General features: G+C 39.5%; 1 protein-coding gene across 1 annotated transcript; it reads right to left on the bottom strand.

The window, feature by feature from the left end:
* Nucleotides 1-6,509: 6,509 nt before the first annotated feature.
* rgs5b (regulator of G protein signaling 5b) lies at nt 6,510-8,002 on the bottom strand. Its single transcript, XM_067453156.1, has 4 exons — nt 7,824-8,002; nt 7,564-7,709; nt 7,179-7,345; nt 6,510-7,087 (listed from the first exon to the last, which is right to left on the bottom strand). The coding sequence occupies exons 1-4, from the start codon at nt 7,865-7,867 to the stop codon at nt 6,914-6,916; spliced, it is 531 nt and encodes a 176-aa protein (XP_067309257.1). The 5' UTR covers nt 7,868-8,002; the 3' UTR covers nt 6,510-6,913.
* Between the last annotated feature and the right edge of the window lie 8,908 nt (nt 8,003-16,910).

The following is a 16,910-nucleotide window of genomic DNA, read 5'->3' as shown; positions in this document are numbered from 1 at the left end:
TTCTTGGCGATCAGGACTGTCCGCAGATCAGCCCTGCCCCTCGAAGGCCTCGCCTGAGAGCGCCGCCCCTCGTCCCCGCGCTGAGGGGGAGCTCGAGCGGCGACGCTCTGCTTTTGTTGTGACCTGTGAGCGGAGCTCGTACTCGGCTTGGGCTGCCTGATGTCAGCGGCAGCCCCAGGGACCTGGACCCGGAGAGGGAGAAACTGCTTTAGCGCCGCAGCTTGTTTCTTTGACTCCTGGAACCTCTCGGTGACAGTGTGTACTGCGTCACCGAAGAGGCCACCAGGAGACAGCGGCGCGTCGAGCAGAAAGCTCTTCTCCCTCTCCTTGATTTCGGTGGGGTTGAGCCATAAATGTCTCTCCGTAGCCACCAATGCTGCCATAGAGCGGCCAACACATCTGGCCGTCTCTTTGGTGGCCCGGAGAGTCAGATCAGCTGCTGTTCTCAGCTCATTTATGACATCACCCCCCACTTCATCGCGTCCATCTAAGTCCCTGAGCAGGTCAGCCTGATACGCCTGCATTATCGCCATGGTGTGTAGGCATGCAGCAGCCTGACCTGCCGCCGAGTACGCTTTGCCCACCAGTGCCGACGTTGTTTTCAATGGTCTGGTGGGCAAAGTCGGGGCCTTTAGGGACGATGCCGAGGAAGGCGAGAGATGGCTCGCGAGTGTCTCTTCAACCTTTGGCATCGCCCCATAACCGTAGTGCTTCAGCCCCATGATGTTGCTATAGACCGAAGTCTGAGGGCTGAACACACGGTATGATGCCGGTCTCCTCCATGATGTTGCCACCTCGGTGTGCAAATCATGGAAGAATGGCAGGCCCCGCCGCTGAGGTTCTGAAGCGCGAGCGGGCAGGAATCTCTCATCTAATTTACTAGATCTTCTCTTTCCTGCCTCAGATCTCTCTACGGGCCAGTCAATATTTAATCTGGCCACGGCTCGCGTTAGAACCTCAACGAGCTCCTCACTCGCAGGGGACTGAAGTGGCGAATCTTCAGTCGCGATGCTCTCAACGTCCACCTCCTCGGAGCTGGATAGTTGGAGCACCGGCGGCTCTCTCGGGGGGGGAAGAAACCGCAATGCGTGCTTCCAAGCCCCGAGAAGAACCGCTGGATGGAGCAGGTGAGGGCAGAGATAAGGCAGTGCCCGTCTCAAACCCCTCTGCAACATCCAATTGTGAACCCCACGACTGCAGCCTCCGCTCTGCCTCGGCAGCAGCGGGACCAGAGCCGCGGGGAACACGAGCCGAGGCACCCTCCTCGAAGAGTGCCCGGCGGGAGCGCAGCGTTCTCAGTGGCATACGCTCACAGTGCTCGCAAGCAGCCCCCTCGAGGGCTGCCTGGGCATGCTGCGCTCCCAAGCATGCAACACAGAGAAGATGTGTGTCCCCGCCCGTGATGTAGCGTGGGCAGGGAGGAACACACTTTCTGAAATTGCTGCTTTCACTCGCCATTTCTATCTATTTTATTTTCTCTTTTTTCTGTTAATATATGAAATATTTAACAAAAGGGTGGAAAATCTCTGATAATAGACAGACAAAAACACCAAATAGACAGACAGGTTCACACAGATCGCTTACTGAAGGCACAGAAGCTAGTTCCTGTTTGTTTTCACGGACGTTTTATAGCTTCCGGTCGATGACGTCATCACGCCGACGATCGATCTTTTTTCCGATGGAATGGTTCTACAGGCGCTTCACGACGCATTAACGCAGAGGCGTTCTCACAGCGTTTCGACGCAGCTCGAGTTCCCCGAAAGGGAACTTCATTTTGCAGGAGAATTGAGGGGTTTTGCCCATTGTGTGTGTGTGTGTGTTTTTTTTTTTTGGATTGTGTGTAGAGTTCTGAGAATATGAGGCATGCTTTCAGAAAATGTGTTAGCTAGCCAGAGACCTACACAATATGAAACACAACGAAACGGCTTGAGATTAATGTAAAAAACAATTTGTTTAATTGACTTTTGAGAGACAATACATTTATATACGGTGCACTTTCAGATTTAAAACGTTGCAGGATGCTTTCATTTTCACACTACATGGAAGGCAATTAATGTACAAAAATCCATTATAGGGCACTTTAAAATGCAATATAAAGCAAAATAAAATATGCTACACTGTAAAACATAATTGTAAAAAAAGGAATTATCATGCAAGCCAGTGGTTGTGTGGCGTATTTTAAAAAAAAGGGTATGAACAAAAAATAAAATCTTGTATATAGTAACGAATCAACACATTATGCTGGGTTAAATGAACAACCTAATTTGCTGGGTAAAATTAACTCAACATGTCTTCTGTTCTATATCTATCCAGCCTGTTTAAAAATAAACAGTAGTTAAACACTGCTCAGTCCACCTTCCTGGCGACAGATTTGTGAGGACTTCCTCATCGTCAGCTCATAATGTGTTTGAGAATAGAGGCTACAAATGATCCATAGTCATGTGGAACAATAGAGGCGGAAAACACTGGTCATTTCTCTGAAATCTGTCTATTCCATATAAGTAGTTCCTCTATTGTGTCTGCATGCTCAAATCTGACTTCACCACCCTGATCCATGAATAGCCCTGAGTTATGAATAACTTACACGGGGAGGTGAGTGTAGGATATGTCACCCTAAACAGCGGTAGTGACTAAACGTAGCAATATTTACTGCAAATAGTTATATAAGTCAGTCTGTTGATACTGTTGTTCATTTCATCAGCTCTTACAGTAACCAAACGGCTAAAATAGAAAGTGCACAACATCATCAGTTAACTTTAGAAGAAGAAAATGTCCTCTTACTGTAAAAGAGAGGCCCAGGATTCAATGAACAGCATTTATTTGCATTTATTAAATGTATTTATTAAATAATTTATCAAATAGAAATCTAACATTATAACATAACATTATAAATAGCTTCAGTGTAACGTTTGATCAATTTAATTTTGATTTAACTGAACACTAATATTCAATGTTTGAATTCATATTTTCACAAAAACTGATAAGCAGCAAACACTGTTTTCAACATTGATAATAATAATAATAATAATAATAATAATAATAATAATAATAATAATAATAATAATTATTATTATTATTACTACTATTATTACTATTATAATTGAGCAACAAATCGTTATATTAGAATGATTTCTGAAGGATCATTTGACACTTGACCTGAGAAATGGTGTGGAAAATTCAGCTTTGTCATCACAGGAATAAATTACATTATTAAAAATATTAAAACAGAAAACAATTACAATGTTTTCAAACTTTTTTACAGGTACTGTTGCGTCTATTCTTAGATCTACAGCGACTGAAGTGTGCACTGAGAATCTACAGGTTCAGAATTTTAATGTTGAAGGTCTGTATTCTGAATCTGTATTCCTAAAACTGAAGTACTTCCTCCCAGATCTCAGAGGCTGCCATGTGCTTGTCCGTACAGACAACACATCGGTATTTTTCTATATAAATCATCAGATGGGTCTGAGATTGCACCCTTTTTACAGACTGGCAAGTTACTTTACATGAAAGAAATCTACATCCCTGGGCACCTCAATCAGTGAGCAGACATCCTGTTGAGTCAGAGGTTAAGGGCCGGGAATGTTCATTTGGAAAACATTTGGGCAGGAGGAATTGGCCCTGTTTTCTTCTCAAGAAAGACCATACTGTCCGCTTTGTTCTCCATTATGCATCCAGCTCCACTGGAACTGGTGGAGTTTTCCCATTTCTCAGCTGGGTTATCCTCTTCTCTCTGAAGATGATTTAGCAGCCATTGGAGCTTACCACAAACCTTTAGGTGGTATGTCTTTGGGGAGAAACCCATTGGCATTTTGAGGACGAGGACTGGAACTCACCCAAGGGCGCCAGCTTGGGATCTGGCCATGGTTTTAGATAGTTTGGCCAAGTCCCAAGGGATACTCCACCACTTTATCATATTAAACTATGTTATTCCCTTAACTAAAACGAGTTGATACATACCTCTCTCGTCTCAGTGCGTGCACTTAATCGCTTTGACACGTGGTGACATTCTGATAGCATTTAGCTTAGCCCACTAAGCCCAGTTCATTCACTATGGTACCAAACAGAGACCAAGTTAGAAGTGACCAAACACCTCCCTATTGACGGAAATGAGAGGGGGAGATTTGAGGGAGGATTTTTCAGGCGTGACTTTTTACTGCGCCGAGTCGAAGTACTCTTAAAAGAGCTATTCCGACATACGCTATAGTTCCATTTTAACCCGCTAAGAAAAGTGCCACATTTTATTTTGTCACCATAAGTTGTTCAACTATTCGTGTAACTGTATTTAAAAAGGAAATACGTGGAGGTGTTTGGACGCTTCTAACTTGATCTCTGTTTGGTTCCATAGTGAATGAACTGGGCTTAGTGGGCTAAGCTAAATGCTATCAGATCGTCACCGCGCGTCAAAGAGATTAAGTGCACACACTGAGACGAGAGAGGTATGTATCAACTCGTCTTAGTTAAGGGAATAACAAAGTTTAATATGAAAACATAGTGAAGTATCCCTTTAAGAGTCTTTCTGCTCGCTATCACGTCTCAAAACAGAGTAGGAGATATTCAGGCTCTGTCACTTGCCCATTCATGTTTAGTTCTTCCCCGGAATGGTCAAAAGCCTTCTTTCACTCTAAACCGGGTTACATGTGCCTAAGGTGTTGACTAATATGGCACGCTCTATAGTTTCGCCCACAGAACTGCCCAGTGGCGTGAACCTGACCAGCTGTTGGTATACTTCAGTTCACCCAGATGGGGTTCTCCAGCATCTATGCAAAGAATTAACAAGTGGCAATTGCTTTGGTGTACAAGGCACATGGCTTTCCCTCACCTCTGGCTATCAGAGTGCACTCAACTAGGCATATGACGGCCTACATGGTCTTGTTATCAGGGGTTTCCCTTCAAGAAGTGTGTGATGCGACAGGATGGTCCTCTCTGCAAATTTTTGTGAGGCTCTATTGCCTAGATTTGGTCTCCTCACAAGGTTCCCGAGTGCTGATGTCCTAGCCTTTGCTCGCCATGATTCACACTTGGACAGTGTGGCATAATTAAACATGACTTGTAGCCCATAGCGTCATCTCTGATGCAGCGTAGAACTGTAACCATGATTCCTTGAATAGGGAAACAAGACACTGTGTCATCTTGCCATACTTCCTCCTGACGATGTTTGATCCAAGTATCTTTTATAGCTTCCTGGTTACGACATCACGCGCTATGGAATGACATTCAACCAATGAGTTTTATACACGTGCTTTAGACACACACACATGCAGAAACGTTCTCCTGGAGTTTCATTCCCTAGTCAGGGAACCATGGTTACAGTTGTAATGAAGAATTTCACTTTCGCATCTTCTTGCAATGGTTTAAGATCACATTAAAATGAGTACATGTAACAGACATAGACTAGTGAGAGCTGTGCTTGTAAACCTCACTCCCCTGAAATTCTTCTCCTTTTTAGAGTGCCCAGTTTCACGGCCGGAGGGGCTACACACATAGGAAACATGATTTCAGTTTAAAATATATTTTTAAACCTTTTTTTAAAATGGATTAAAACTCTTTTGGTATTCTGGTATTAAAATGATGGTACATTTTCATAAGACTCTAAGAAAATATCTTACTACAAGCAATATTGAACCCCTTTTCCTTATTCATATCTTAATCGTGAGAATGATTGCATCTACAGTGGTCTTCAGAGTTTTAAAGGGCAGCATGAAGGGGGTTCAGAGCAGGTGACTCAGAGTGGGCTGCTGAAGCACCGCTGTCTCAGTGCCATCACAACAGAAGGTAAACAGGCTCCTGCAGAGGCGTGGAGTGGGTGAGATGAGTGGACCACGCTGTCGCCATGGAAACCAGCTTCATCTCCACAGAGCTTTCCTGGAAAAAGCACCTCTGGTTGGCTGTATATTCTGGAAAAAACTGTATTATCCTTTGGTAGCAGTTAATTATGCATTTGTATGTGAACAGATTTAAAGTTGTTTTACGAGGCTCACTGAGAAAGGCGCCAGGCATTGTGCGGTGGAGGTGACTAAGAGTGTCCATTAACCCATGTGAGTGGGATGTGTGGGAAGAGGAAGTGCAGAGGGGGAATGTGAATGTATCTGACGTATTTCATTATGACATTTCCTTTTAGCTGCATATAATATACAAAACGCTAAATAGATTAAAATAAAATACAATCTAAAAGCTACGGGGAAAAAAATGTGTGCATTTGATGTGTTTAGAGAAAATAGGGATGCTTCTTACAAATTTTATTATGACTTTAAAACTATCAATTTACTTTAAGCAGCACATAAAATAATAAAATGACAATATAAAAAAGCAAAACTATTTAAAATCAACAATCCAATCCAACAATATTATATACCTATATATATATATATATATATATATATATATATATATATATATATATATATATATATATATATATATATATATATATATATATATATATATATATATTCTAAACATCTAAATTCAGTAATTAATACAAAACAGATAAAACTGCTAAAGACAAATGTTTTGCATGTAAAAAATTTATTCAAGTTTTCTTCACTCAAGTTCAATAAATAACCCAGAATTGTTCATCAAATATAAATAATACTATTTTCAATATAACTTTTCAATAAATACTCATAAAAATACACACAGAGACAAAAAACAAAAATAGGTTTACATAAATGTGCAAAAAATTGTTCCCGCTTTCACAGTTCTTATCCAGTGCTACAGACTTGATTTTCATGTGTGCTTCACTGCTGTATTCATGGATGTCCTCTAATGCCCAATGCCTTCCAGACTGACTTTGAGTCTGTTCAGTCCTTCTGAACCTTAAGAAATTGGTTCAGATCCTTCACCGACCGTCGCATCACACAAATGCCCTGTTTATCTGAGACTCAGTATCTGTCTTTAGCCCATGGGTAGTTTAACCCAAATGTTGTGTGATGAGTTCCTGGTAGACTGTTGACTTGAGGAAACGAGGGTAGCAGTCTTTCTCCATGAGGGTGTAAATTTTACTCTGGGCAAGGTTGAAGCAGGACAGGGTGGGCTGTTCCATGTTGTTCAAAGTGATGGTTTTAGTTTCGTGATCAAGATTAACCTGCAGAGAAATGATTTGCCATTAGACTTTTTCATGACAATTTCTATTTAGTGTTAGTCTTCTGCGTTATTAATATTCTTAGGAAATTTACCTCTCTCGGTGCGTCAGAACAGATGAACTCATCATAAATTTTCCTGGCCTTGGAGCACAGTATTGAGGAGCTCTTTGTGTTCCTGTAGTCCTCACAGGCCATGTAGAAAGCAATGTTTTCTTCGCTGTACTCAGATGACAGAAAAGCGGTAAAAGCACACAGTCCCTCTGCAAAGAAACAAGGAGGAAAACATTAGACGACCCTGATGGCTTTCATCCTACAGCGAGAATTTTGTGCGTGTATATTGCTACACTGTAAAAAAGTGGTAACCTTCAATTGTATATAGCTTAAACAGCCATTGATTCAGTAATGATAGTTATATGATAGTTATAGTTAATATAATTTTTTTCATAATTTCATATTTTTTTTGCACTGATAAACTCACCTTTGTGCAGCAGGAGTTCATGGAAAGACTGGCTCCATTTTTGTCTGTCCTCCAGTGTTAGCTTGTTCGTTTTTTTTGAGTGGCCCATAATATTAAGCTCTTGCTTTTGCAGAAAATTTCCAAACCGAGTCTTGAGCTCCTTTGCCCTGTAAGGAACAAAATGAGGTTCAGTTTAAAAGAAAATAATGACATTCGAGTTCTTCTCACTATTCTGGCAGTAAAGCGTTTGTTTTAAATGTATATATAAATATGAAACATACCTTTCCAGACATGTGATTGGCAGATGCTCTAGTGCTCGGCACATGTTAGCAGGTCCAAAGATTTCCTACTATGCTCCACAAGTGGTTGTCTAATGGTTAATGCTGCCTGAGACTTTTGATTCTGTCTAAATGTCAGCAATGCTGGGCTATTTATGCTGTTTCACCCTCCGTGACATCACTTGACTCAGCCAATGAAACGTAAGCTGTGGAGGGAGGGGGTGTTTCTGCCCTTCATGCAGCCTTTGGTCTCCAGTGAATCATTTCCAGTAGAAGATTAAGTAGATGCCTTAAAGATTCTCTTTTTCCTCCCATGTGCTTAATACTCTGTGTGTTGCATCAAACAATGGAAATGGATGCAATAATAAGTTGTACATATTTTAAACTTTTATAGGATAATACACCCAACGGAAAATGTATTCATCATTTATTCACTCTTATGTTCTTCCAAACTTCTATGAATTTTTTTGTGGAAAATTAAATAAGGAAATTATGTTTCAGAGCTTTTTTCATATATTTATTTTATTTATTTATTTATTTTATTTCATTGACAAACAGACATACAAACCATATAGTGCATTAACTGACAATCAAGTAACTACATCATTTCTATGTAATTAGAAATTCTAGAAAAATAAAGTGTATAAATGTATAAATGTATAGGTGTGTGTGGGTGAGTGTAGGTGTGAGTGGGTGTGTGGGTGTGTGTGTGTGTGTATTCATGAGCAAAATTACCCACCGCCATCATTGTTTTAGTCAGTGTCCTTTTTTTTCTTCTTTTTTTCCCCTATGTAATAGTTACCATTGTCACTACTTTCAATGGATCAATTAATTTTAGATAATATGATAATAAGATAAGATACCCCTCCCCCCACATCTTTTCAGTCCCTATACTTTTTTTTTTTTTTTTGTATGTTGTGTGTAGTGTCTAAGGTGCATTAAAGAAGGGGGACATTGTGCGAGTGTCTTAACTTGGGACAGAGATGCTGTCCTAGGGAAACCACCACTTCTCGCCTGTCTTGCCTGCCTGAGTGTTTATGAGGTTTTTCAATGTACATATACACATACATACACACATTTCTCTTCTACATTGTAGTGCATTAAAAACACATGAAAAGATTAGGGGGAGAATTAGAAATAATCAATTGATTTAACTATAGTAGTAGTGGTGACAATTTTTTCATATATTTAAAAGATAATAATATTTTGTTGTTTTGGACCCCATTGACTTTCATAGTATGGAGAAGAAGAAAAAAACCTTATATATATATATATATATATATATATATATATATATATATATATATATATATATATATATATATATATATATATATATATAAACCTTATGTATATATATACATAATTACTTTGTTATATATAAGTTGGTTAAATACTGTAACTTATAACAAAGAAATTTCGTATTGATGCAAGTGAATAGGGTGCCTACAAAAGTCAAAAGTAAGTCATAATTAAATAACTATAGGCATGGAAACGTATTTCAACCACATGTGTGCGCAAATGGGGCCATTTTCTGCATACAGGAAGTGATGGGGGGATTTCAGCAGACATATCTGTATAGACAGGAGGAAGCCCACCCACGCACCTTACAACCCCTGCTGATGTCACAGACTGTGTGAATGCGTCTGCCATTCGAGTGGAGGGTCTTTCAAGCATTGCCGTAAAAACCGGAAATACAGATGGGAAATATGTGGCAGAAGTCAGGGTAATAGGAAATTAAAAGAGAAATCTGTTCAGGTGATATGTTAAATACGATTTTCTTTGTTTCAAATGTGTAACCTCATGTGATTTATTTATGCTCTTTTGAGTTGCATGTAGCCTACATCAAATATTTATCCTGCTGGGATGAAATGCTCCTTTATTTCTTTTGATAAGCAGGGAGTATTATCCTAGAGGAAAATACTCATAAAAATACTCATAGCTCTGAGGTTGTTCTTTTACATACTGTAACAATAATGGCAATATCAAAAGTCAGAAAAAGTGCTTTATGTGGTATTTATTATGTGAATAACACTAATTATCTCTTCATCACAGAACCTGTTAGTAGGTGGGATATATTAGGCAGCAAGTGAACATTTTGTCCTCAAAGTTGATGTGTTTGAAGCAGAAACAATGGGCAAGCATAAGGATTTGAGTGAGTTTGAAAAGGGACTAATTTTGATGGCTAGACGACTAGGTCAGAGCATCTCCAAAACTGCACTCTTGTGGGGTGTTCCCGATCTACAGTGGTCAGTATCTATCAAAAGTAGTCCAAGGAGGGAACAGTGGTGAATGGGCAACAGGTTAATGGGTGGCAAGGCTCATTGATGCACGTGGGGAGCACTGGCTCATGTGTTCTGATCAAACAGATGAGCTACTGAAATTGCTCAGGAAAGTTAATGCTCTGATAGAAAGATGTCAGGGCATTACAGTTTGTTGTGTATGGGGACCACAGACCAATCAGGGTGCCCATGCTGACCCCTGTCCACCGGCGAAAGCGACAACAGTGCACGTGAGATTCAGAACTGGCCACTGCGCAATGAGAGAAGGCGGCCTGGTCTGATGAATCACATTTTATCACCCTGTAGCCCAAGACCCCCACTGAAGCTATGCAGGGCTGAGCCTGGTCAGTACCTGGATGGGAGACCAACTGGGAAAACCAGGTAGCTGCTGGTAGAGGTGTTAGTGAGGCCAGCAGGGGGCGCTCACCCTGTGGTCTGTGTGGGTCATTAAAAATCCCAGGATGTCTTTCGGAAAAAGAGTAGGGGTGTAACCCCGGCATCCTGGCCAAATTTGTCCATTGGCCTTTGTCCATCATGGCTTCTAAATCTTCCCCCTATCCTGATTGGCTTCATCATTCTGTCTCCTCTCCACCAATCAGCTGGTGTGTGGTGAGCGTTCTGGCGCAATATGGCTGCCGTTGCATCATCCAGGTGGATGCTGGACATTGGTGGTGGTTGAGGAGATAACCCCCTTCAATGTAAAGCGCTTTGAGTGCCTTGAAAAGCGTTATATAAATCGAACGCATTTATTATTATTATTATTTTCTTTTATATCACGTGGATGGCTGGGTGTGTGTGCATTGCTACCTGGTGAACACTAGAAGAAGGCAAGCAGCCAGAGGCAGTGTGATGCTTTAGGCAATGTTCTGCTGAAACCTTGGGTCCTGCCATCCATGTGGATGTTACGTTGACACCTACCACCATGTACACCCTTTCATGGAAAACGTCCTGGCCTCTTTCAGCAGGATAATGCACCCTGCCACAAAGAAAAAAATGGTTCAGGAATGGTTTGGGGAGCACAACAACGAGTTTGAGGTGTTGGCCTCCAAATTTCCCAGATCTCAATCCAATGGAGCATCTGTGGAATGTGCTGAACAAACCCGATCCATGGAGGTCCCACCTTGCAACTTTCAAGACATAAAGGATCTGCTTCTAACATATTGGTGCTAGATACCACAGCACACCTTCAGGGGTCTTCTGTAGTCCTAGCCATGATGCGACTGTTTTAGCAGCAAAAGGGGGGAGCAACACAATATTAGGAAGGTGGTCGTAATGTTATGCCTGATCGGTGACTAACTGGTTATACTCAAATCAAATATTATTTTATGTGAATAAATCAACTTGACTACTTTAGGTTAAGCCATAAATGTTAGATAAAGCAGAAACAGATCTTCAAGGTTTTGTAAATATTGCAGGTAACCACTTTTTTCCCCGTGTGGATTTGAAGTCATCATGAAACAGTGAATTGAATGGATGGTGATGTCATGTGATTGACGCCCCCCCCCCCCCACACACACACACACATCAGTAAATGTCATCAGAGAAGAGATGAGCTGCAAGAAGCACATGAATTGTAAAACGTGCACAGAAATCATTTATAAAAAACTCAAACTCATGCAGTAAAAACTCAAAATGCAATATTCCATAAAAAATAAGAAATGTCAGTTTTGATTGTATGGTGACAATAAGCAAAAGTCTCAATTTTCTCTCTGTTTATAACTGTTGAAACGATACCAATGCAATTTCATTTGAGATTGTATTATGGCAAGCTGTTACCATCTCCATTAGCAATAACATGTTTTGTTTACTGGCTTTGGTATTGACTTCTCAGTGGCCGAGATTTGATTCCAGCAACTGTGAACTTTATTACATTAATTTCGAGGACAAAAATATGCTGTGATCTTTGTACATGCTCAATCAACGGTCAGTGTTTTTGGGGACAGAGTGTTACAACATGCCTCAGGCCAGCTGTGGCATGTCTTATTGAGACATGTCCCCATCTGTTCACTGTCACTTCAGTCTGGATGTAAACATGTTTTCTTTTCTAGTGCCCAGGCGGAAAATAATTGACGACCCGCAAAGTCATGATGTGAAAAATGTTGTGGGCAAAAATGAGTTTCAAAAAAACAACATTTTAGAGTTGTCATTTAAGATATAGAATTGTCACTACGATGTAAATAGTCCTAAACTGTCACCATAAATGAGTTTCCTGTGGAAGCCCATTCACTTCCGAGAAAATAGTGCATAATTGCAACTCCGTATTAGACAACTGCAGTGCAACGCACGTTGCTGCCTTTACTTTAAAAAGTGATCATTTGACTTAATTTAACAAACTTGATTAAACAGGTTGGCTTATAATTAAGTAATAAACTTCATGCTTGATCTTGACAAATCCATATAACTTAACATTTTACATATTTATTTGCTTAATAATTTTAAGGAAATAGGTTTCCTCATTTTCTTTTTATAGTTTTTTATTTTATTTATTTTTTAAGTATAATCAACTTGGACGTTTAAGTCACAAAAAAAACAACCAAACAAACAAACAAACAAAACAAAAAAACAGTCAGTGTTCAAAACTATCTGCTTACCTTAGTTCGATTCCCAATGGTAAGCTTGTAAGAATGTTTTTAATTCCAGGGGTTTATTTCCATGGGAATTTCAAGCATGTCTTTGCATCATTACGTAACATCTGTACACATAAAGTAGGTGTCCCGGCTAGTAGGCTATATTGCGTGTGAGGATATTGGAGGTGGAGATTTATAGCCTTTTCTCACATCACTTGATATCATTAAACTTATCAATTTGATGGCAGATTCAGAAAGGTTCAAATGACAAGCACCAACTGGAGATTCACCCGTTATAAACCGCAAAAGACTGCAGAATTTCGGAGTGGCATACAGAAAAAAAAGACACAGCAACTCCATTCACCTTTTAACGATGTGAAAACAAGGGTAAAAGGGCTTTTGAAAGGTGAAGTGAATGGATGTGAAAACGGACGCAGAGACGGCTTTTTCCCCTGCTGGACAGGTAAGACATTTCAATGGTTAAATATGTAACAGTAGCACACTTGTTTGCTTAGTTACGGGGTTTTCTTTGTTGTGCCTTTTTGCTATGTGCATTAATATCAATTATTTTGTTCTTGCTATGAGAAGGAGCAATTCACCTCAACTCCACATTCATTTGTTGGTATATGACAATTAGAAATTTGACTGCACATTTAAATGGAAACTGAACTACAGGTAGCTAGACTGGATAAACCCAGCCTGATCTTCTGGCGATTTGCTTTCGCCCTGCATTGAGCTTGGTCTGGTGATAGCCAGACAAACAGGTAGCCATAAAAAAACGTTAAATGTAGCCATGCAATGCTGATGTTAACATCAACAATTTGAAAACAAAGTATAAATGACAGAGTTTGACGTGATGTAATAAGCGAGTGTTAGATTTAATCATCGCGATTTATTACAAAGTTTTTTTTTTCCTTAATTGGTCAGAACAAAAGATGATGTTGGCGACTTACTTTTTCAGATGACATGTTGGTCGTACTTTCAAACAGTCTAATTTTGAATGACAGTATCCACATCGGCGCAGTGACTGACAGCCGCATACTCTCCTCAAAACATTGGATTCATCTGCAACTCTTCATAATTGTTACTGTTTTTCATAGTTTTGACATTTTTTCTCACAAATGTCAGTTAATTTCTCATAACTGAAATTTTGTACCACACAATTATGACTTTTTCTCTTTTTATTTCTCATAATTGCAACTTTGTTTCTTACAATATCAATATATACACAAACAAATGTATTGAAGTGTGATTTTATATCTCATATCATGACTCATAGTTGCAACTTTGTATCTCATAATTGTGTATTTGTTTCTTATAATTTAGCTTTATTTCTTACTAAGTTCAGTTATTTCACATTTTATCCCACAAATAACTTAATTATTATTATTCTTTATTATTTTTTACTTCTTTTAGGTGACTCTTTCAAGTGTTCTTGGCAATTTACAAAAAGTTATAGTGTGTATTTAGTTTGCTAGGTTCTTATTTAGCTGATTATTTGGATCTTTATCATGCACACAGCTAAGCGTATTGCTGCTGCTGCCGGAAAGCTGCACGTCCCTGGAGTTTGGTTTCCCTCTCCGTTGAACAATGGATATAATTAACAAGGAACTGTGAACCACAATGGCATTTCTATTTAAACTCAACTCTTCTCTGGAAGCTGGCTCGTTCAGCCTATGGAAACAATTATAATAATACATATTAATGAAAATCTAATTATAATCATGACTAACATTCTGATGAGAAGGTCACATCATATTGATTTTATGTTTTGCCCATTTCTAGGTTGCAGGTTGTGTAATGATGCTACTTTGCAAATAGCTCATCAATTTTGAATGAAATATCTGTTATATGAGCTAAAAAGAATGCAACACGATTGCCAAACCAATGGTGCAAAGATGTGAGTAAAAAGGTTTGAAAGAGCTCCTTTTTCACAACTATAATTGGGTCACATGAAGATCAATATTTGATAATAATCCTTGTGTCGTCATGATTTTTATGGAGCATATTATGTCTTCATATGCCTGGCCCTGATAACTATAAATAAAGCAATACCAACCCATTTTCTAATCTAATGACATTATCTTAATAATAAAACATTGTATAATAGACAGTTAGGTCAGGACAGTGTTCTCTATAAAGGCAGGGAAATCTATTTCAACAGTGAAATAATATAGGCCAGAGATATATTAATAAAGCCCCTATTTTCGCTTTCATTTTAAATATTCCTTTATTATCTCAAAAGCAATCTTACAGCTTTCTGTTATAAACGAGAATCATGAAAACACTTCATACAGATTTGTGTCTGATATAATGCTTTAGAAATGTGTACCTTTTGTAGCAAGGACTTTTATTTTTAACACACTGAACACAGAAAGTGCTGTGGTGTGCAAGCCTTAAATTCATTTTAGACTGCATATTTTAAAAATGAGAAAGCATTCTGTGGTTCTTTCTGTATGTTGTGAAGTATCTGATATGAAGATAATGTGTAGGCCTTGTGTTTTACACAAACACTAGTCATTGTTTTAAGCACTTGTTGACTAAACAGATGATTAAACCCCCATAAACACATGATGGCACATTGTTGTCATTGTCATGATGGCATATTCAGAATTTCCCTTGGGAAAAAAATATCACCACTCCTCTTCTAACATTTATTTTCCCAACAGAGATTAACAAATGGTTGCCAAATCTATGTATTGCAGTGTAAAATGAACAGACCTTTCCTCTGAAAATTTTAATTGGATCAAACATGACACAATTGAATAAAGGTATGGTAGGCATTTTTTCCCCGTTTTGTTATACTGGTTGAAACTCTCTTCACATCCTTATAGAATCAATAGAAGTGGTCTAAATATTAAATGCCCACTGAAGTGTCTTCAAACGTGCAGCATTATTCAATGGGTTGACATAATTTCTCCTGAAACAGCTCCAGCTGTTAACAACTCCTCCCCTTTTTAAAAACCGCCAATAGCGTTTTGTTAATATACAGTTTGACTAGAACCATTCTGTTTGGTAAAGCCAGTTTCCTCTAACCGTTCATCATCATAATCTCCTTCATATTGCTTTCAAAATGCAGCATTTTGTGCAGAATTCATATGGGTCCGATATGTTTTGCGATGCGCTCTAATGTCTGTAGTCTAAATTTAGACCAGAGCCGTTGGTGTGCGCGCGCTCTATTGCGGTGCGTGAAACTGACGTGAAAACCGACTTCATTTGCCTCAACTGAAAGCATATTTACACTGAATCGTTTCCTATCGCATAGTGTGTTATGTGCCTTTCACCATGTAGAAATTAGTAAATGTGTGAACAACTGACCGATTTCAGCTGCCGCTTCAGCAGTGTAGGGGGCAGGCTTTAGATTCTAGAGAGCATTTTGATTGGACAGAAGTCTGCGATGATGTCATCATATCAATGAATCTGTAATTCGTTTTAACGGGAGTGAGAGACTGTAAGTTTTGAATGCTTATATCTCTTAAATGCACATTTTGTCATTGTTTTGGAACACACCAGCTTATTCATAACTTTAAGGCCAACATACTAAAAGTATACTAGTCATACTACAGCTAAACAACTTCAATTTTGATTTCAGTGGGCCTTTAAAACATGTGCATATAAACCTATTAGGCATAACATTATGACCTAATATTGTGCTGATCCCCCTTTGGCTGCCAAAACGGCCCTGACCCGTCGAGGCATGGACTTCTTTAAGTCCTGTAAGTTGCGAGGTGTGGCCTCCATGGATCGGACTCGTTTGTTCAGCACATCCCACAGATACTCGATTGAATTGAGATCCGGGGAATTGGGAGGCCAAGTCAACACCTGAAACTCGTTATTGTGCTCCTCAAACCATTCCTGGACCCTTTTTGCTTTGTGGCAGGGCACATTATCCTGCTGAAAGAGGCCACAGCCAGCAGGGAATACCATTTCTACCCGAAAGACTCAGGAGGCGAGAATAACATTTGAATAAGATTTATTACAGTTGTTTACAATAAGTATCATAGATTAAATTATACAGTTCTTTGGCTTGGCCCCATCCATATTACGAATCCAGAGGGTAACGGATGCTTGCAGTTCCTGCCTGAAGATGGAGGTAGGATCGGAACCTACCCATTAGAGTCTTCCAGGTAGAACTACGCTAGAGCTCCCTTTTCCATGAAACGGGGTACATGGTCTGCAACAATGCTCAGTTAGGTGGTATTTGTCAAAGTAACATCCACATGGATGGCAGCACCCAAGGT

This window comes from Pseudorasbora parva, chromosome 9 (genome assembly GCF_024679245.1).
Source record: "Pseudorasbora parva isolate DD20220531a chromosome 9, ASM2467924v1, whole genome shotgun sequence".
NCBI classification, from domain to species: domain Eukaryota; kingdom Metazoa; phylum Chordata; class Actinopteri; order Cypriniformes; family Gobionidae; genus Pseudorasbora; species Pseudorasbora parva.
The sequence above is the reverse complement of the archived record's forward strand: the minus strand, read 5'-3'. Positions and strand labels throughout refer to the sequence as shown.